Source organism: Sarcophilus harrisii, chromosome 2 (genome assembly GCF_902635505.1).
Source record: "Sarcophilus harrisii chromosome 2, mSarHar1.11, whole genome shotgun sequence".
Lineage (NCBI taxonomy): Eukaryota > Metazoa > Chordata > Mammalia > Dasyuromorphia > Dasyuridae > Sarcophilus > Sarcophilus harrisii.
The window spans coordinates 403,144,521-403,167,601 of NC_045427.1; the positions used below are offsets into that span (position 1 = coordinate 403,144,521).

The window sequence follows — 23,081 nt, forward strand, 5'->3', positions numbered from 1 at the left end:
TCCTAACATTAGTTTCAACTTGCAGCCTTCAAAAAATAAAATTTCCTCCTCTCACTTTGGTGCTCTGCAAAAAGTTGTTGATTTATCCGAGTGAGTCTTTTATATCATAGTTTTCTCCTGAAATTCCCATTGCAAGCCTTTCCATTCAAAATGCAGGATATTGGACATACACTGCACACGGGAGATAAAGTGTTGATTAACTCAGCTGATTATGCATGTTTGTGATGGGTGCGGAAATTAGAACCTAAAAGGCAAGACCCCAGTGGGGCTCCTGTAATTTGCCAATAGTCCAGAACCACACTTGATTGCACAAGCAGGTAGATAAACTCTGAATTTCCTCTTTAGCAGAAGTAGATCAATACAGATAAAGTGCTAGGTATATTAAAAGATGCGAGAGTCAGTCATATTTCCCCTAACAATTATCTCATACTTAATAGTCTTACTGTTTGTTTTGCCAAAGAGCTGCTTTCCTTAGCTCCTGGAGCTGTCAACCAAAGTGCCTTCTGCAGGTATTAACTAGTTCAGTCCCGGATGGCTTGAAATTGTCATGATGCGATTCCCAATCATCTTCTAGAAATGGAGCAAAATTTAAAACTACCCAGATTTCTAGCTGGTCCTTAATATTAACTGCAAAAGCATAGGAGAGTTTCCCTCCTTTCTGTATAGATTGCTAGGATTTTACCAAGTTAGAGAGAAAGAGAGAAACAGAGGCAAAGAGAGAAAAGATGAAAAGAACCACTCAACATCAGAAACACTAATTACGAATCTAGCTCCATTGCGGAGCGGGATAGACTTTAGGCAGAAAGGATCGTGTTTGAAGAAGGAAGCTAGCACCATCTGCCGGCCGATTTCTGCTTTGCAGACATGTGTTCCCGCAGCTCCCGTTCGCTTGGCAGGTTTACAGACCCCACTATTCTCTCTGCAAAGCTCAGCATGTCGGTATCATTAGCATCATGGCATCCTTCGGAGAAGTGTGAATCTAACACACTTTCCATGCCTGTGACTCTGTCACTGAGATGCCTTGTCCTGACACCATTTGTGAATGTCGATTTTAGCCCCTCTTCTAGCATGTCTCACCATGCTTTCCTGGAAGCTTTGACCTACAGCCAATGAATTTCACAGAGAGAATTACTAGACCTACCTGATGCAGCTAAAAGCTCCTGGGTTCTGGAGCAAGTTGACTTGAATTTTTTAACAGTCTGACTCACAGACTATTTTTAAGGAAATGTAGTTTTATTACTTTTCATTACATGTACAAACATGCATTTTGCTAACAAAGGATGGCCCAAACTGCTTGCAGAGTGGAGGGATCCTCTGAGGGACTCATTTAACTGGCAAATAATGTTTCCTAGTTGGCACATTAATTGTTTGTGGGAAAAGGAGTATTCTAGTAGACTTGAAAATGGTTCACTTATAGAAAGTTAGAGCCAGAAGGGACCTTGAAACTAACATTTTTTTGTGTAACAGACCCATTTAGCAGTCTGAAGGTGAATACTATGGACTACTCTCAGAATTATGTTTTTAAATGCATAAAGTGAAACACATAAGATTACCATGGAAACCAACTATGAGGAATAATTTTTCCCCATCCCATTTCTCAGATCCCTTAAAATCTACCTATGAGCCTCTTATTGCTGTAAAATCCCTGGGTCTATTCCAACCCCCTAATTATGCAAAGGAAAAGATTTTGACCTAGAGAAAGAGAGTAGTCATACATCTAGTCATCGGCAGAGTTGAAAGTCAATTTTGTCTCTTCTGATTTCTATTCTAAAAGTCTTCCATTAGACCATGCTGCCTCATGAAGTCTCTTAAGTTAAATGTACTTCTTATATCAGAGATGTCCAGATTTTTTCAGTAATGGACCATTTGGGCATGTGTAGACCATCTGATTTTTTTTCTGTCATTCCTAATTGATCTAAACCTCCTGCCATGAGACTTGGAAGCGGTCATATTCTGTTGGCCAGGGAGGTAGATCTTATTGATCTACTGGTACATATATACTAATTAGGTAAAAACAGTTTGGGGTTAAAAATCTCAGGTGGTCTATGAAGGAGAGTCACAATTTAGGTAGCCAGGTATTATATATGTGTTTGTACTATCAGTTATTTAACCATTGTTTAATAACTAGTCCAAGTCAAGGATAGTTCAAACTTACACTTCTCTATGCCTTCCAAAGACCTAGATTAGTTTTTATATAGATGGTCATGAAAATAACAATTCAGTTAAGCTACACTTTATACCTACACTTGGCAGAACCAAGTCAACTTTCCTCATCCTTGGGAAATAGGCTGACATGATAAAATGAACTGGATTGTCAGAAAATCTGGATTCCAATATTGGTTCTGTTCTTAACAAGCTGTTCAACCTTGGGCAAATAATTTCTCTGAATCAGTATTTCCTCATTTTTAAAGTGAGATATTTGAATTTCCATCTATTCTTGCTGCTATACATGTTATTTCCTCCAATTAAAATGTGAGTTATTTGAAAGTAGAGGCTGTCTTGCTTTTTTTGGTTTCTATCTTCAGGGTTTAATACAAGTGGTTGGCACTTAGTAAATATTTGATAGATACTTTCCTATTCCATTCTGTGATCATACCTGTCTTATTTAGGCAAGTAAAAATAAGATGAATTGGAGGGAAGAAAACCTGGAAGATGGGACATCAATGAAGAGGCTGTTATCAGTATAGAGGAGATGAGGGTCCAAACTAGGGTGATTAGTCTGGTATCTATGTGAATGGAAAGGAGACAATAACACAAGATGATTTGGAGGTAGATTCTACCAAATGTGGAAACTGAATAGATGTGGGAAATGAGGAAGAGGGAAGTTAAGAATGATTGTAACATTAATAAGGACTGTTATTAATTATCTACTAAGTATACAAGTTATATGGTAAGCTTATGGAAGTGAGGAAGAGGGAAGTTAAGAATGATTGTAACATTAATAAGGACTGTTATTAATTATCTACTAAGTATACAAGTTATATGGTAAGCTTATGGACTTTGGAAACTTGGGAAGAAAGGAGGAAAAACACCTACTATTGTTTCCCAGATATTGTGCAAACATATTACCTCATATAATATACATATATAATGATAATAATAGCTGACATATAGTGTTTATTATGTACCAGGAATTATGTTAAGAATTTTACATATGTTATCTCATTTGATGCTCATAATCCTAGAAAATAGATGCTAATATTTCTGTTTAGAGGGTAAGTGACTTGTTCAGAGTCACATATCTATTAAGTATTTGAGGCAAAATTTGAACTCATTCAGGCTTCCTGACGTCAGGCCCAGTATTCTGTCCTTTATACCACCTAGCTGTCCCAATTTGGACAATAGTGCTACCCTGAACAAAAATAGGGAAGTTGAAAGGAGGTGAGGGCTTCACCAATCAATTAATAAGCACTTTTTAAGCACTGTTTATCTTCTAGGCACCATGTTATGATTTGGGACTACTAGTGTTAAAATGTGAGATGGTTCCTTCCTTCAAGGAGTTTACATTCTACTGGGAAGAATTTTGAACATATTAAATTTGAGATGCAAGTAAGATGGTCAGATGTTTAGATATCTGACAATGTGCAACCAGAATTTAAGGAGAAAGATTAGGGATAGATCTATCACTTTAGGAATCACCTCTATAGATATAATCTATTCACGGAAGCTGCTCACCCAAAAAATAGAGCAAAAAAGGGGTGCAGGGCAGGGGCAGGGAAAAAGAAATTGAGTGATGATTCAAAAAAAGTTTCAGTTTATGTTACCAAGATGCTGAGGAAGAAGAGAGGAATGAGGCAAGAGGCTCTGCCTTCTCAGGAGAGGACTGGCATTGCTTTTTAGAAGCCCTGCCACCAACAGCAATACAGCTAAGGTAAGAAAAGGTCACATATGATTTGGAAGGGCATAAGACTAAGTTTGTACCAAAGAGTAGAATGTCTGGTTGGTTTCTCTCATTTCTCCCTTGGTGATGTGATTCCATTTCATGGACTTGTGTATTTTTATGTGTATAGTCCTATTTGACAGAAAAGGGAAAACCGGGGAAGAGAGATATTGAGAATTTTCTGTTTGTTCTACAAAACTCTTCTGAGGGCTGCAAATAGTTGAAGCCATTTCATTGACCAATGAAGACATTTCCCTTCCTTTCCCCCTAGATAGGACCATCTCCCCATTTTCTGCTGCCAGTCTGTGGAACATGGCAGTGACTAAGAATTTATCTCCAAATTTCTATTTCACAAAAAGATTGTATGACAAAAAGAGTAACTGATTTGGAGTTGAAGACACTGATTTTTTATCCCAGCTCTGCCCCTTTATGTACAACCTTAGCCAAGTCACTATCACCTTAAAAATGAGGGAGTTAGATCATGACTGCTGAAGTTTATTCCAATTCTAAATCTCTTATCTTGTGATTAGTAAGGGCAGAGATTATGCCTCTTATCTCTTTTTTATTGCCCATTGCACCTCACATAGACTAGTTGCTTCATAAATTTTCATTTGAATTGAGTATTTTGCCTGAGTTCCAGAAATATAACTCCCATTCAGCCAATTTCTGAATTTCAGAAAGGGTCCACAAAAACAGAATATTCTCCATTAAAGACTCAACTTCAAATGCTATCTCTGATGCTTACTAGCTGATTGGGACCCTCTGCAAGTTGCTTAACTTCTCTTGGACTCTGTTTCCTCATCTGTAAAATGGGGACAATAATAAAAGCTACCTTGTGAGTTATTGTGAGAATCAAATGAGATAATATATGGAAAGCACTTTACAAACTTTCAAGCACCAAAGAATGCCAGCTATTATCATTTAGTAGCCAATGAAGAGCAAAGTCCCTTTACTCAACATTAACTTTGGACCCCAGCTAATGTCCTCAGGTTTTTTTTTTTTTTGTTTTTTTTTTTGTTTTTTAGTTTTTTTAAGTCAGATATTTTAGGAGAATTTATAGCTTTCCTCACTACTGACCACTGAACTCTCTAAGGCAGGGAGAGGAAAGAGGAGGAGGAGGGAGAAGAAAGAACAATGAATTAAACTGGCTGAAAATCAGATTCCTAGCCTCCCTAATATCCAGCAGACCAACTAAGTATAGCAGTGTATGGCACCCTGGAGAATCCAGCCTGGATGGCAGAGATCCTACATGCTAAAAAGATTCTATTCCTCAATGCTGTGCCCTGAGCTTTGAAGTATAAATAGAGTTCCTTCTATTGATATGAAAGGTTGACATTGGTGTGGAGGAAGGGGCCTGGGAGGTGAGGGACTGAAAAAAAAAGTAAAAAGGCAAGCTTGAGATTGCATTGACACTCTAGTGCAGAGCTTTCCTCCAATCAGAGCCTTCCTAAGGGACTCAAGACCTAGGGTCAGTGATATTCTCTTTCCCTAATTCCTTTGTCTTCTCCTTCTATTCTGACCCCTATATTATCCACCCATCTCCAACTCACACACAGAGGTAAAATCAAGTTAGAAATGAAGATCAAGAGCAGTCTAGGAAGGAAGAGGGAAATCACAAAACATGCATTTTTGAAGGCAGTGTGTGTTAAAGAATGGAGACATCAGGAAGCTATGCATTAATATGTATATGTATCTCTATGAAATATGGGTCCTTTTTATTTAAACACTACCTGGTAGAGCTGTCTCTATTGGCTACCTTCCCAATAACTTTTCAATCTCCTATTCACAAGAAGCTCCCCAAAACATAGACCACAGGGCAATCACCCTAGTATCCTGCATTCTAGAAACACATCTGTCCATTCTTTTTCAAATTGTCATCTCTGATCTGACCTTTGTAGCCAATAGCTTTGTTTTTGTCCTAGCTTTAATCTGGTGGTGTAATAATTCATTAATTCAGTAAATCTGTATGAAGTAGCTATCAGGCATTAATTCACAGAACCAAAGAATTTTCAAACTGGACATCAAAGATTATTTAATGTATTCTACCCACTTTACAGATGAGGAAATTGAGACTCTGGTGATGTGGTTTATGTCAGGTTAGAGTCAGTGGCAGAGCTGCAACTAAAAAAATCTTTATATATAGCACATATATTATAATGTGTGTGTTAAAGGGATATGAAAGCTTCAAAAGACACAGTTCTTGCTCTCTAAGAATTTATAATTTAGTGGTAGAATATAGATGAAGCAAGACAACGTGATGAGAAAGTATGTGATAAGACAGTATAAAGCTTGTAGAAGTACCAAGGTAAGGCAAAGTAAGTCAGTACAAGGTAGATAGGTGCCCAGAAGCTTGTCCTGCCTGTGTTTACAAGGCAGCTACAGATTTCTTCAGAGACTGGTACTCTCATCAGTTTTGAGTCATGGTCTTCTTTTCCCTTAAAGCAGTTATCCTGGGGCAGCTAGATGATGCAGTGGATAGAGCATCCACCCTGGAGTCAGGAGGATCTGAATTCAAATACTATTTCAGAACTTAACACTTCCTGGCTGTGTGACTTTGACAAAGTCACTTAACCCCAATTGCCTCTCTAAATAAATAATAGATAAATAAATGAATTAATTAATTAATGAATAAACCCCCCCAAAACAAACAAACAAACAAAAACAATTATCCTTTGATGTTTGTAATAAGATCAAGCAAGTTTAAGAATGTGAGCTGGAATCTGTTTAGAAATCAAGAACTATCTTCCTTTCCCATTTCTGTGTCTCCCCTCACTCAATCTCCCACTTTTAATACTTCATTGCCTCTGGTTTCATTCTATGTCTTAAAATGCTGGAACAGCAGATGCCTTCAGCCCTCGGTGACTTCTTTTAATGGTTTTTCTTTTGTCTTATCAGCTATGACCACGAAGGCCGCCTGACAAATGTGACACGTCCAACTGGAGTAGTGACCAGCCTACACAGGGAAATGGAGAAGTCAATCACCATAGATATTGAGAACTCTAACCGTGACGATGACGTTACTGTTATCACCAACCTATCCTCCGTGGAAGCCTCATACACTGTGGTTCAAGGTAGGCGCCCCATAGGATGCTCAACCCCACATCTCAGCCTCTCTACAAAGATCCAGAAGATGAGATGAAAGGAGCAATAGCCCACTTGTTCTAGTGTTCTTTGAATCTCAACAGAATATGTCTTTGTCTTCTAAATGCCAGCCCCCTAAATAATGGACAAAAAAAGTTCTTTCTACTATCTGGATATTCTAAAAACATTATGCAAAGCATCTAAATATTTGGAAATATCAGTATAATAAAGTAAAACCTTTTGTTTCATCTGTATCCACACTCTACCTCCTCCCCATCACCACCATAATTACTAACTACAATTGAGTCCCAAAATGAGCATAGGAAGGCAGGAAATGAAGCTTATTTGTTCTTTTAGGCCCAGTGACTAATTTCTTTCAAGCTTCTCTGATATCTTATTGTGGGTGATTACTTGCTGGCAGGATTGCCTTGGGATCTGAGACCTATAGCAATCTCCCACCACAGACCAAGCTTATTAATTGTCCACAGACCATATTGTGGTTATTGTTGTTGTTAGACACAGCGTACAACAAATGCAGGGGCTACAGAGAAAAGGAATTGTGCAGATTAATTTTTCTTTTAATTAAGAGATAATGTCAGTGGGCTAGCACATTGTCAGAGGATAAAAGTGTCCTCCCAATAGATAAATGGTGACATTTATAGACTATTATCCCACGACACATCCTATTCCAATGGCTTTTTTTCTGCTCCGCCAAATGATTAATGATGTAGATTCTGTCCTTCTGCATGATGACTATAGATGCAGGAGTGACAGCTGCATGCTACTGGGTGCATGAAAAACTGACTTCTCTTTGGCTGACCTAGCTGGATTTTATTGGATAATCAAGGAGCAACTTATCCATAAAAGGGGTTTCTGATCTGACTTTTATTCTTGTAACTTATCGATCAAGAAAAAGGTCAGAAATCTGATTGGCCAGTACATATTCCATTCAGGAAAAGTAGTCAGGCCTTACCAACCCTAAGTGTTCCCTATTCTCTCTTTCCATCTTCTTGGTTCAGAATTCAAGCCTCCTTAATAGACTAGTCACTAGAAACAGAGTCTTTAGCAGAAGCCAAAAAAAAGGAGGGAAGCTTGCTTTCTGTCATCTTTCAGAAAAGAATTCTAGTCTATTCCTGAGGGCTTACTACCTCATGCATCTGCTTCCCAGGTGAAGAGCATAATAAAGGGTAATGAAGGGATAAAGGGGAAAGTAGTTTCCTTTTCATTTTTTCCTCTTTAGCTAAAAATTTAAAAAAAAAAAAATTAGGAGTCTGATTGACATAAATTGTGTGGGTAAAAGACATCATTATATATTTAAATTTTCTATTAATAGCTTTCAACTAGTGAAAGGAAAACATCATGGCATAATTATTTTGGGAGCACCACATATTAATAGTGTTGTTCTTTACACAGATCAGTAGCATCTTTTCTGTTCACCTTAACACTGTATGAGTGCTAATTGCAGGCAGTCTTCATCTGACAGCTGCAAAGTACCATGGAAACCTATAAAAATAGGTGATTTGTTCTCCTTATGACTAATAGAGTGGATAATTTATCTTTTCATTCCCCTCATTCCCAATTGCATTTTTCCAGATCAAGTTCGGAACAGCTACCAGCTCTGCAATAATGGCACCCTGAGAGTGATGTATGCCAATGGAATGGCGGTCAGCTACCACAGCGAGCCCCATGTCCTGGCAGGCACCATCACACCTACTATTGGGCGTTGCAACATTTCACTGCCCATGGAAAATGGCTTAAACTCCATTGAGTGGCGCTTAAGAAAAGAGCAGATTAAAGGCAAAGTTACTGTCTTTGGGAGGAAACTTCGGGTAAGTGGTTCTTTACCATAATATTATACCACAGAATCTCCAACCCCTGGATTTCTTGGAGGGGATAGGGACACACTTGTCCACAGTCAATCAGAGGAATATCCAGGCCATCATGACACCAAACAGTGACCCACAAACTCAGGCCTCCACAGACTTCAGACCACATAGATTTATAAGAGGCAATAGGGTACAGTGGATAGACTGGAAGTTAAGCCAGAAAAGAGTTCAAATTTTAAGCCTTGGTGGATGCTAGCTTCTTCAGGTGTAAAAGGGTAGCATAATATTTGTCATGTCTACCTTCCTGGATTGTTATGAGGTTCAAAAAGGGTCAGTTCTTTAAAGAGCTTTGCAAACTTAAAAATGCTTTTCTAAATACACTTGCTATCATTATAGGAATCCCATCCTTCAAAAAAAATTATCAGTTTTCCTAGACTAAAGAAGTGTCATTTTTCTCCATGAGGAAGTATGCGATGTGGAAATTCCTAGCCTCGGACTTCTGGCTTTCAGGGATAATACATCAGGGCTACATCCTCAAATTCCAAACTCCTTTTCACCTTTAACATCTTATTGTTCCATTCCATATCCCAAACCCTATATTTGTCTGGCCATTCCCAGGTAGGATGATATTATTTTGCTAACCTAGACTTCCCTGGGTTGAGATTCTGCCCTCTTGAATGCTTGAATATATATCTGTTTAATTCAATTCAATACAAATTTATTATATGCCAGGTTTTATCAGTTAAGTACTAAGCACTGGGATTACAAAGACAAAAAATAAAAATAAGAAAAATTTCCTATCCTCAATAAGCTTACTCTATAGGGGGAAAGTATGAGATGAGAGAACACATGATATATATATATATATATATATATATATATATATATATATATATATATATTCTAGGTCAGGGGTCCTCAAACTTTTTAAATAGGGGGCCAGTTCACTGTCCCTCAGACTGTTGGGGGGCCAGACTATAGTAAAAACAAAAACTTTGTTTTGTAGGCCTTAAATAAAGAAACTTCATAGCCCTGGTGAGGGGGATAAATGTCCTCAGCTGCTGCATCTGGCCATGGGCCATAGTTTGAAGACCCCTGTACTGGGTAATACAAGTTGATCTGGGGTGGGGAAGGGAAAGTACTAATAATCAAGATGACCAAGAAAGGTTTTGTTAAGAATTGGCCTTTAAATAGAACTTTGAATGGAGACACTGATTCCAAGAGACCTATATGGAAAAAAAAGAGGTTTCTAGGCATGAGGAGTACAAAGCTACAGAGGGAGAGATGAAATGTCACAGATGAGCAGCAAAAAATAGCCAATTTGGCTAAATATAGAGATTGTTTCTGAACTAGATGTCAATAAGTTTGGTTATCTTCCTCTCCACCTTGGATTCAAATCAGTCCTATAGTACAGAAAGGGACTATGCAAGTAGCTGGTGCTTTCCGGCATAATCTATCTTATCTAGGTATTATCTTAGGTGCTTTGAGATCCTTGCAAATAGGAGCATTACAGCAATGTCACAAAAATGGATTGTGTCTCTTATAATTTTGTTTGGAATAACATTTTCTAATCTGTCATGACCACAAGAGGAGCTAGGCTGCTCCATATTAAGATTCTCCTTTTGTCTAGTGGTTGTCTAATTCTCAACATTAGGTTATCAGCAGACTCTCATGTTTTCCTTCCTCCATCGGTATCTGCAGAGTTGCAAGCTGCCATATCTTATGAAAGACAAAAATGGAATGAGATTAGCAGCTAAATCCTTAATGACTGGATTTCAGGGCTGTGTAATTGATTTTTGATACGCTGCACTGTAGAAGTTGATTATAAGTAGTAATCGCTTCTTTTCTCTGATAAATCAGCTATGCATTTTGACTGAATTTTCAAAATAAAGATAAATGTGGCCCTAAAATAAAATGGCTATAATCCCAATTCCAAATATTAAAAACTTAATAGTGGTACTTGTGGTAATTAGCTGAAGTTAGACGCACAAGTCTTATAACTGAATTCCTGCCAGGGTTAGATTTGCTGGCATCATGTTTATGCAAATCAAAACACAGCTTTATCTATCAACACCTCAACATTTAATTGTCTGGTGTTAGTTCCTGTAACAATAATCACATATCCATTTAGCTCTCTTAAATGAAAATCACTATGAGATTATAACAGGTTGAGTGGACTGAAAATGTAATTTGAAAATGAGGGAGAAAGCATGGAATTTATTTGCATCTCATTTATTTTAATTCAGCTTTGTAAACTGTTTAGTGAATGGAATAAAAGCAACTCCTAGAAACTGCTGGGGAGGGAAAAAAGAGTTAAAGGAGATTGGGAGGGGACAAAGGATGGAAAGTGTGAAATTAATGATGGGATTGAGAGCCATTTTTTCCCCCAGAATTTCAAAAAGACATGATGAAATAGCTTGCAGTTCCTCGGTTGGATAGAATATGCCGGTTGTGTGTCACAAAGAGGCAGTTCACAGTGGGTAGAGGACTAGCTGGTCGGGAAGGCTTGTGTTCAGGATCTACTGGTGATACATTCTATCTATGGGACCATGAACAAGTTACTTAACTTTTCATTGCTTCAGACAACTCCCTTTGATTATAAGTTACAAATTAGTTTCCAGGATGCATTAGTAAGGGGAATTTCTATACCAATGAAATCAAAAGTCAGAGTAGGAAAAGAGTCACAGGTATCCAACTCACCCAGAGGAAACAAATCTTACATCCAGGATGGTTAGTGTCTAAATTGGAATTTTGATTCTTTGCCATTCCTCCTCATTCCATCCTAGGATGAAGAAATTTTAGCCTAAAAGACTAATTTTCCTAGGTGACCAACTTAAAAATTAACCTGTACCACTTGTCTAATTATCTTGCTTGTAATCTGATAGAATAATCATTCTGAGGACACACTTTGGTAGAGATGTGTGCACACTTGTCTTTGTGACCATCGTGGCATATGTGTATAGAGAAAGTTCTGGCTGAAGATTTATTCAAACACTTTTGGTACATCATCAATTCCTTTTCTTAGGATAGGGAAGTAAAAAAGAATAAAATAAAAAAATAGAACACAGTAATCAGCAATTAATAAATTCCTCCTCCAGACATCTTGGAGGATAGAGGAATACTGGGGGGGCGGGGGGGGGAAAGGGGGGGGAAACCAGTGATTGAAAGTACTATTTGTTCAATCAAGACTTCTGGCCCCTTTTGCCTCTCACCAGTAATAATAACAAATTGCATTTCTATATGGCTTCAAGTTTGCAAAGTACTTTCAACAGTGAGTGAAAGAGGTATAGCAAGTTTCCTTATTCCCATTTTTATATATAAGGAAATTGTTACTCAGACAAGTTAAATAGTTTGTTCAGGGGCATAAAGTTATTATCAAAGTTGGGACTAATATTTGATCTTCTAATTCCCAAACCAATCATCTTTCTATTGTACCTACCTAGCAGTATCTGTAAAAGATACATCCAGCTATCTTGCCTGACCTTCCTTCCTTCCTCAAGACCTTCAAGCTCCTGATGACTCCAATATATCAAATGTAATATTAAGCTTTGGATCAGACCCATGCAACAGAAGACAAAGTAATAGTAGTTTTCAGTAGGTGAAAAGCAAAGTAAAGGACAGACTCTACTTTTCCCTGGGGGGCAGCTAGGTTGCTTAGTAGATACAGTCCTGGAGTCAGGAAGACCTTAGTTCAAATGTGGCCTCAGACACTTACTAGCTATGTGACGGTGGGCAAGATTTGCCTCAGTTTTTTCATCTGTAAAATGAGCTGGAAAAGGAAATAGCAAACCACTCAGTATCTTTGCCAAGAGAACCCCTAAATGGGGTCATGAAGAATTGGGCATGACTAAACAATTCTTCCATGAACTGAACACAGTGCCTAGTACTAGCAGGTGCTTATTAAGTGATTTTTCATACATTCTCCTCAGCCACATCCTTTTAACTGAGAAAGATATCAGTCAGTTAGGATGGCTAACAGATGTGTTAGATGAAAGGGCCATGACCCTGACAGATAATTCAATATTCAGGGTTTTTTTTTTTTTAAATTGGGATATTAGCTTCAACATCCCCTCCCATTCCCAATGTACATAATTGCATTTCACTTCCTGACAATTTCTCAAATAATTTCATTTGGAAAAATTATTCTCTACCTCTTGTCCTCCCCCTTTCCTACCTGCTACCACCCACCTTCATCCCCAGCCCCTTATCTTTCAAAACACACACATACATAGGAGAGAGAGAAAGAGAGAGCATATTGCAGAAACTAAACCTATATCTGTATATCATGAGGCTGATGTCCAAGCACTGTGGACTTTCTGATCAGTGGGGCTTGAGAAATACTAGATGGTTTGATTTCAAAGACATCTTGTCATGAAATATAAGCTAACCATCCTTAGAATATATAACCACTATGCTGTGCACCTGTCCTGGGACCTAAGCAAAGATTTTTAGTTGGAAGGTCTTTTTACAAATGCTTTGGAAATAGAAAGACCCTTTCTACTGAAGTTTAAAACATCTGCCCTAAAAAAAAAAAAAATGTGTTGTGAAAAGTCTGATTTTCTCTGAAAGAAAGCAGATAACCAGCCTCCTGGAGCTGTCTTCCTGATTGTAATTTACATAAAGACTGCAGAGGTAAGAAACAGATACATGTGTAGGTAGCAGAACAAAAGAAAAATTGTTTCCAAGATAATCTTCCATCATGATATTGGTATTAGTGTTATTAGTATTCCAAGGAGAAGTGGGAGTTAGTAATTTTGTTTTGGTTTCCATATAATTAATATGACATTGCAATTATACTCTGGAGTGTTACTTTTACTTACTTTGCAAATCACAGGAACATAGGAACCAGACAGGACATTTCCTAGCCTGAGTTTTCTATGTGTGCAATATGTGTGTTTACATGTGTACAAACATCTGATCTCCTGTGGAGCTGTCATAGTAGGCCAGCTTTTTGTCATAGTCGGAAAACGTGTAAACTTCTATTTTCTTGGATTCTTACCTGCCTCGCTGAATGTAGGATCTACACAAGGACAAAGTCCTTCCTTGCTATAATTGCTTAAAATAGCAGGATCATTTGGAAAATAGTATGGATAACTACCTGTCTGCTTTGGAATGGCTGTTCTCTTGCCTAGTGACAAGGGTAATAAACAAACCAATCCTTGGAAGTCTATTCTAATCTAGATATAGATTCTGTAGTGAGCTGTTTCTTTTGAACAAATGTTGGTCACAAGACTCCCAGAGCCAGAAGAAAACAAAAAAGTCCATGTTGTCCATTTAATTTCTCATGTAAAGTGAGTGATTAGAATAAGAAAGAAGCACAAATGATTTTCTTATTGTGAGGATCTTTGAAGCTTAACTTCTCTGTTATAAAATGTTCCAGAATTTCCTTCCTCCTCGGGTCTAACTGAATTCTCTCCTGCTGCTACTCCAATTCTTTCCTCTTACCCCATTCTTTATAAAAATCACATTGTTCACTTTTTTTTCTTTTGTACTCCCTCAACTCATCAGCCCTAGTCAGTATTCCTCAGAGCAGATATGGAGCCACCAGCCATGAGCCCAAGAGGACCATTCAAAGTACCACGTTTCCTTTCCTAGGGTTCTTTATGAGCACTTCAGGCACCAGCAACAACCTCTGGTAGAACAAAACATTCTGGGGGAAATTCCACAGGGGGAGCTGTTTCCCAAAGTTTGCCCACTGCAGAAATAAAAAGAGTGCTAAACAGCTGAGTTTTATTAACTGGGGAAGCCAGGATGAGGAAAATACCCGATAATTAAAAATAATGACTTCCTTACAAACACAAAATTGTATTAATTTAAAAATTGGTTTCTCTACCACTGGATTCCTACTGAGCAAGATAGGGTGGGAATTGTGCTGATCATGGCAGTGAAAATAATTCAAAATAACTTTTATGTTCTCCAGGAAGCCTCAAGGTTAATTTAAATATTGTTTGATGGGCAATTTAAATCAGGATAAGAGAAAATGTTGCTAAATCAAAGCTCCTGCAAACTCTAAGTTTGTAGAACACATTCCCAGGAACTGCTGAACGCTCCTTTTGGTCGTCACTACCATCAAAGGCTATCTAACTTAAAGACTTCCACTTTATTAATGACACACTCACAATTAAATTACTTAAGAGGCTTTATTAGATTACAGCACTGGCCCAGACGCCTTGGCTCATCTACCACTGAATTTATCTTATTTCATTATTATCAGAAGCACTGAACATTCTTCACTGAAAATTCACAATTAAAAACCAAACTAGAAAGTACCATAGCTCAAAGGAAATGCCATTCCTGACGACCAGTTTTGGTTTTGAAAATCATAAATCTAAAATGCATTAGCTGTAACTATTCATACTTGTTATTCTCTGGTATGAGTATATGTGGGGTCAAGGAGACCTTCAGCCTCACATGACCTCAGTAGAGTTATAAAGGCTTTCTGTGGATGCCATTGGCAGGGCTAGAAGAGGGAAAAAAAAATGAGAGGAGGAAACAGAAGAGAAAGAAAAGAATGAAGGCAGTAGGATCATAGAAAATTAAAAGTAGACAAGGTTTTTCAAAGGTGAATGTTGAAAACTATCTTTGCATGTAGTAGGAAAAATAAAAGACTACTAAAAAAAAAAAAAAAGAAAGAAAGAAAGAAAATTAAAAGAAGGGGCTTTTTTAGATCATTTAACCCATGCTTTTTAAACTATGGTTCATGACCCCAAATGGGTAATTGAATGTTGAGGTCACAAAATTGATTTGTTATCAATAAATGTTTAATTTGTATGCCTACTTTATATTTTTATAAAGTGTCATGCAAAAGATTCTCAGACAAAAAGGAAAAAGTTTAAGAAGCCCTGATCTAGCCAACCTCCTAAATTTCCCAGAGAAAAAACAAGGAGTGGGAAATCAAAGAAGGAAACAAAAGGTGATAGGGCAATCCAGTACTCAATGGCTGTTATGTGACAACACCTGTCATCTGCTTTTGGCAACATTCATAATATCTTTATGAAATCTCTGCTGGACACCTGAGTGGTCATGACCCAGAATGCTAAAACAAATGAGTTAACACATCTAAGGGTCTTCCTAAGCTTTCCATGCTCATTTAGAACAAAAGTGAAACAGTTCTCATCAAGTTATACTTTTAAGAAGAAATAGCCTTTCTAATCCCAACTTGGTATCAGCTCTGGAAATGGTAGTTTCAATTTGGATATATGTCTATATGCAGATTACCTTATTAAATTATCGGATCCCCAAATCCTCAGGAACTCCTAACATTAACTATAGAACAAAACCTTAAAATCCTTTATTTGCCCATTTTACACCTGTTACTTTGTCAGATGGGCAGCAAGGTGGCACAGTAAATAAGAGTGCTGAGCTTGGGGTCAGGAAGACTCCCCTTTCTGAGTTCAAATATGGCCTCAGACACTTACCAGCTTAGTTCTGTCACCTCCAGCATGAATGGGAGAAGGAAATGACCAAGACAACCCCAAAAGGCGTCACGAAGAATTGGACATGACTGAGAGAAGTGAACAACAACTTTATCTATTGGGACCCTACTAATTGCATATTTTCTAGTGCAGATACTGAACTTCAGTCAAAGACCAAGCCATGCTCATTCCTTTATACCCACTTGACCCACTAAATCCTTACCCTTCTTACCACAGATTCACATTCTACTCACTAAACTCACAGCTCCTCCAGGAGCCTTTCATTACTGCTTCATAAGCAACCTATTAGATTTGAAGTCAGAGTTACTCTTGTCTCCCAGCCTCCTCTTAACATAATTGTTTTTTTTTCCCTGACATGCTAACCAGGCCCTTTGTGTTTTCATAGGTCCATGGGAGAAATCTCCTGTCTATTGACTATGACCGAAACATCCGAACAGAGAAGATCTATGATGATCATCGAAAGTTTACCCTGAGGATCATTTATGACCAAGTGGGACGCCCCTTTCTCTGGCTTCCCAGCAGTGGACTAGCTGCAGTCAATGTCTCTTACTTCTTTAATGGTAGACTGGCAGGCCTCCAACGTGGGGCTATGAGCGAAAGGACAGACATAGACAAACAGGGCCGGATCATCTCTCGAATGTTTTCTGATGGCAAAGTGTGGAGCTACTCCTACCTTGACAAAGTAGGTGAACTTTCTTGGCCTGTCTCTGAGGTGATGGGAGGCTTGGTAAAATAGCGCCATTAAATATTCTTTCCTGGGGGAAAAAAGATCTGAAATCTTTTGCCTTCAGACATTCAAAAATTGCACCAAATAGATGAAGGTTCCCCGCCCTCCCCTTGAACAGCAAATTTGAAGGAATGTGTTATTCGTGGCTCAGCACTATTTCCATAAAAAAGCATTAGGCTCCTCAGTAATGGCAGGAAGGATGGATTGTCTGATTTTATTCTAAAAAATGTGCTGCAAAAATCGGGCCGAATCACCCCACTGGCAAGAGAGCTCTCATCTAATCATTACTTATGAATTGAAAATGCAGTGATTCATTTCTGCCTAGTCCTAAATTAAGCTATCAGAATAGAAAAGTTTGTCTAAAACTCAAGTCCCAGCTGCTGAACATTTCCTCTTTGACTTCCATCTTTAGCTGCCTCTGGGCACTCTCCATGCCAAGTTCCTTGGTTCTGGAAATGTCCAACTTTTCATGGTTCAGACAGAATCGGACACTTCTCTCAGTAGGAGAAAAGTTCAGCAGAAAAAAAGATACCTCTTAGATCATATTTTGAGGCTGTTGAAGACAATCATAGTTGTTTTCTGATTTCCACTGACCTGCAGTTGAGTTACAGCATCACATTGATTCCCTCCCTTCTTATTTTCAGCTCTTTTTCCCTTGATCTCTCTCTCCCACAAGTTGCAAAATTTCTTATTCTACATCAAAAGGAGCTGTCATCACGATAAGTCCTAAAACTGTGGCCCTCTCTGAAGGGTGATATAGATAATGCTACAGTGAAATAAAGATTGGGAAGTTGGAATCTTAGACCTCTGAAGGCCCTAGAAAATATTTGAACTTTATTACCTGTGAAAGTCCTTTCCAGAATCCATGGGACTGAAATACTTAGACCAGTGGTTCTCAAATTTTTGTTTTCAGTATCTTTATCCTATTAAAAATTATTGAGAATCTCTCCAAAGAGTTTTTGTTTATCTGGATTATATATAGACATTTACCATATTGGAAATAAAAACTATTTTTGAATTTGTAGACCCTCTAAAAGGGTTTCAGAGATCCCCAGGATTCTCTAGACCATACTTTGAGAACCACTGACTTAGACCTTCCAATTCAGTTCAACAGACACTCCTATTTCTGCTGTGAGCTGTGCTCAGCACTAAGCACTTGAGGAGACATGGTTTAGATAAGACCAAGGATCTGCTTTACAAGTCTTAAGTATATGATATATACACAATCACATTACTTGATAAGTGACTAATAGCTTCAAGCAACATTCTAAGAGAGGTCAAAGAGGGGAAAACTAAGGACCAACATGGAAGATCCAGAAAGTCAAGTTCCCAGAAGCTACTCTTGGGGCAGAGAACAGCAGAGACTGTAGAGGCCACTGAGTACAATGGCTACAGCACTGGACTGTAGAAGACCAAATTTAAAGTCCTGCCTCAGATATTTACTAGCTATGTGACCCTTCTCAGACTCAGTTTTTTGCTCTGCAAAAATGGAGGATAATAATAATACCTGCCTCACTAGGTGGGTGTGAAGATTAAATAAGATAACAAAAAGTTCTTTGTAAACTTAAAGAGCCATATAATGGTAGCTAATGGCGTTATATGTAAGCTTCCTCAGTGGGAATTTGTGGACCTTTTGGGAGGAAATATTTTTTCAGAAGGATTCCTCTCTACTGAAAATTTGATTGTGATATAATGCTCATAGACCTAAAGCGGAAAGAGTTCTTAGAAGTCTCATAGTGTCAAACTCAAATAGAAATGCAGATCCCTGTGGGCTGCACGTTGACTTAGAGAACTATAAATTAACATCATCTATGTTGTACTGTATTTTTGTTTGTTTTGTTAGACATTTCCCAGTTACATTGTTATCAAACTTAAGTTTCACTCAGGAGTTTTGCGGCTGGATGGAGTTGGCACCTCCAATCTAATCCAACCCTTTCATTTTATAAATGAGAAAACTGGTCTGGTCTAAGGTCCCATGGGTAGTAACAGAGCTTGGATTTGAGCCCAGGTCCCCTTGACCCAATATCTGGCGCTCTCTCCATTATTCCAGTGATACAGAATGTAAGTGACTGAGAATCTTATCCATGAGGCAGGGAGAAGAATAATGCTCATTGAAGAGTATCGTATTTTTCATGAGTTTTGCTATGAATTCTATATTATTTCCTCTAAACTGTCGGTAACACTTTCTTTATTTGAATAAGGAAAGACCTAACTCTAATGTCCCCTCCTTTTCCCTTCCTTTCTTTTCATCCAGTCCATGGTCCTTCTGATGCAGAGCCAAAGGCAATATATATTTGAATACGATGCTTCTGACCGTCTCCATGCTGTCACCATGCCCAGCGTTGCCCGGCACAGCATGTCCACTCACACCTCCATCGGCTACATCAGGAACATCTATAATCCTCCCGAGAGCAATGCTTCGGTCATCTTCGATTACAGTGATGACGGCCGCATTCTGAAGACATCCTTCTTGGGGACTGGGCGACAAGTGTTCTACAAGTATGGGAAGCTCTCCAAGCTGTCTGAGATAGTCTATGATAGCACCGCGGTCACTTTTGGTTACGATGAGACCACTGGTGTTTTGAAGATGGTGAACCTCCAAAGCGGTGGGTTCTCCTGCACTATTCGATACCGGAAAATTGGTCCCCTCGTGGATAAACAGATCTACAGGTTCTCGGAGGAAGGCATGGTGAATGCGAGATTTGACTACACTTACCATGACAACAGCTTTCGGATCGCAAGCATCAAACCGGTCATAAGCGAGACTCCCCTTCCGGTGGATCTCTACCGCTACGACGAGATCTCTGGCAAAGTAGAGCACTTTGGCAAATTTGGGGTCATCTACTACGACATAAATCAGATCATCACCACCGCAGTCATGACTCTGAGCAAACACTTTGACACCCATGGCAGGATTAAGGAGGTCCAGTATGAAATGTTCAGGTCCCTCATGTACTGGATGACAGTCCAATATGACAGTATGGGGAGAGTGACCAAGAGGGAGCTGAAACTGGGGCCTTACGCCAATACTACTAAATATACGTATGATTACGATGGGGATGGGCAGCTCCAGAGTGTGGCAGTCAATGACCGGCCGACCTGGCGCTACAGCTATGACCTTAATGGAAATCTTCACCTGCTGAATCCTGGGAACAGCGTCCGGATCATCCCTTTGCGCTTTGACCTGCGGGATAGAATCACGCGCTTGGGGGACATACAGTACAAGATAGACGACGATGGCTACCTCTGCCAGAGGGGTTCGGATATCTTTGAGTACAATTCTAAGGGCCTGCTGACAAGGGCCTACAACAAGGCCAGCGGGTGGAGCGTCCAGTACCGGTACGACGGGCTGGGGCGGCGAGCCTCCTGCAAGACCAACCTTGGGCACCATTTGCAATATTTCTACTCCGACCTCCACAATCCAACCCGGATGACCCATGTCTACAACCATTCCAACTCAGAGATCACTTCCCTTTACTATGACCTCCAGGGGCACCTCTTCGCCATGGAGAGCAGCAGTGGAGAGGAGTACTACGTAGCATCAGACAACACCGGAACCCCTCTGGCAGTTTTCAGCATAAATGGTCTTATGATCAAGCAGCTGCAGTACACAGCATATGGAGAGATTTACTATGACTCTAACCCTGACTTCCAGTTAGTCATCGGCTTCCACGGGGGACTCTATGATCCCCTGACCAAGCTGGTCCACTTCACTCAGAGAGACTACGATGTACTGGCAGGACGCTGGACCTCCCCGGACTACACCATGTGGAGAAACATTGGCAAGGAACCAGCCCCCTTCAACCTGTATATGTTCAAAAGCAACAACCCTCTCAGCAATGAGCTGGATTTAAAGAACTACGTGACAGGTGAGAACCCCCCTGCCTCAATCAGGAAGCAGACACCAGGGAGTTGTCCTAGTAGGGTCTGAAGGAGGTTTAGCCTCGTGAGGAGACATTTTTAAATAATATCCCTTTCCATATATGCCAGGAAGAACACTGATAGCACTGTTGACATCAGTTTTGGTGTATTTCCCATTGACAAGTAAAACAATAGAGGAAAAGGCATTTCAGAGTGGAAGGGCTCCAAGTTTTCATAGAAAAGGAAATAGAAAACAGACAATGCTTATCACTGGCCACCAGTGGGTTCTCAAAGCCACAAAATCAGCTTTGGCTCTGGATACTTGAGAATGAATGAGCCAGAGCTAGACAAAGGGCATTTCCATAGTCTGTGCTGGATAAAAGTGAATAGACACCTGCTGATGCCAAGTTCCAAATAAATACATGCAGTCAGTGTTGTAAACCTGACTGGGACCTCTTTTTCTTGTTGGCTCTTGAATGAAGTCATAAAAACTAACTTTTTCTGAAAATAAAATAGTAATACCTCATTCTACTGTTCTTGCAGCATCTCAATCAAGGGATGCAAGTCATATCAAACTAAATTCAACCACATTTTATATGTTATTCAAAAAGAAACCTATTATTTGTTGAGGGAAGGGCAACCCAATGCCTAAGCCAATAGCATTAAAAAAAAAAAATTCAGTGTCCAAAAACATATTAGAATTGGAAAAGCACCTGCAGAAAAAAAAAAAAAAATGGAAAAGAGTACTAAATCAATCTGTATGTATTGTGTTTTGGTAAAAACTTTTACCCTCATATCAATTAGTGCTAATTTACCACTTAGGAGGATAGCAAAGTAGTTGAACTTGCTGCTAACAATTTACAAAGAAGAGGTAATTAAGATGCAGTCAGGAGAAACTCTAATAACAGAACCCACTATCTCCCATAATTAAAGGAACCCTTGCAATTTAAGAACAGAGCTATCTTCGTGAGTGGCAGTTCCTAACTGAGGAAAGGGCTAGTTTTTCTTTTTAAAAAAAAACAAAACAAAACAAAACAAAAAAAAAAAACGCAATGTAAGCTGGCTCTGCCCTCTCCCTTTAGTTCCCTGCAAGAGGCAGCTACTGATTGAGGGAGGGAAGATAAAGGTGAATATAACTGGTTCCCCCAAGCCTTGGGGAAGTCACTGATTTTAGACCTGGTGAAACAATTCAGAGATGTCCCCAGACTCTATTCCAGGTTTTTGATGCTGGGTAATACCTAATAGATTTTATTGTATCAGCTAATGATGCTATTTTTGTAAATGCCAATTCACAAATGAAATCCTAGTTAAGGAAGCTACTCAGGAGACCCACTTGAAAGTAGCTGAAAACAGTAATGAGTCCCACTACCTGGGTCTCATGGCATCTCCCTCTCAGTAGCCCCCTGGTGGTTCTTCAGGCTTACAAATCCCAAGAATGCTTTCACTTAAGGGGAAAAAAAAGTTGGATTTTGTAGAGTTTAATTTTCATAAGTGAGAAGAAAGGCATAACCCTTTTTCTCACATTATCTCCTTCTCATATTTACACTTAACACCTGAGGATGCTTTGTTGACAGCATTTTTTGAGGGAAAGCTAACTTCTCTAGCTGTGTGATCACAAGCTGTGAAGAACATTAGAAAAGGGGAATAATGAACTATTAGAATGAGCTGCATTCTCTTGCTTAGACCTAAATGACTCCCTCCTCAACAGATTGTTTAGGGAGACTGTTACAGTGTAACACCAATTACATTCAAAATGAGGAGAGGAGCCCGGTTGTCAGCTCTCTGCTAAAGAGGAGCCTTCTGCATAATGGAGGAGACTACTGACTCCAATAAATATTTGTGATCTGGTCAGACTCAAAAATCAGCCACATGCGCTGCTTTAGAAAAAGAAGGTCATTCATAGAGCTGTCACTGACAAAGCTAGTAGCCATTGAACAGTCCTTTCCTGAACAGAAGGGAAATCACATTTAGCATTATTAACAAGTGAATTCCAGGTGAGAGGGAGGAGCAGCCAAGATTCTTCCTCGTAACTAGAATACAGTGACAAGGAATTGGTTGCAGGCATGAAATTAGAAAGTTTTGATACAAAAGGAAGGCTGGAAGCTTAACAATTACTCAAAATGGATAATTAGTAAAAATGTTATTTGTCTGAGGCAAAGCCCGGATTAAGGCTAAATAAAATGTGAGGCAAAAAAATAGCCTCTTTTGCCTAGTCAAAAAAAAAAAAATGAACCTTGGAGGGGAAGAGCCTCTGAGTTTCTGACCAAAAC

At 39.1% G+C, this 23,081-nt stretch overlaps 1 protein-coding gene across 6 annotated transcripts in view; it reads left to right on the forward strand.

The window, feature by feature from the left end:
• Positions 1-23,081, forward strand: part of TENM2 (teneurin transmembrane protein 2) — a 1,351,165-nt gene that overhangs the window by 1,322,297 nt on the left and 5,787 nt on the right. For all 6 annotated transcript variants that reach the window (XM_003756806.2, XM_031949416.1, XM_003756801.2 and 3 more), the window contains 4 exons: positions 6,776-6,951; positions 8,555-8,790; positions 16,609-16,905; positions 19,205-20,819. In XM_003756806.2, coding sequence (XP_003756854.1) covers positions 6,776-6,951; positions 8,555-8,790; positions 16,609-16,905; positions 19,205-20,819 — 2,324 coding nt within the window. The remainder of the gene's footprint in view (positions 1-6,775; positions 6,952-8,554; positions 8,791-16,608; positions 16,906-19,204; positions 20,820-23,081) is intronic.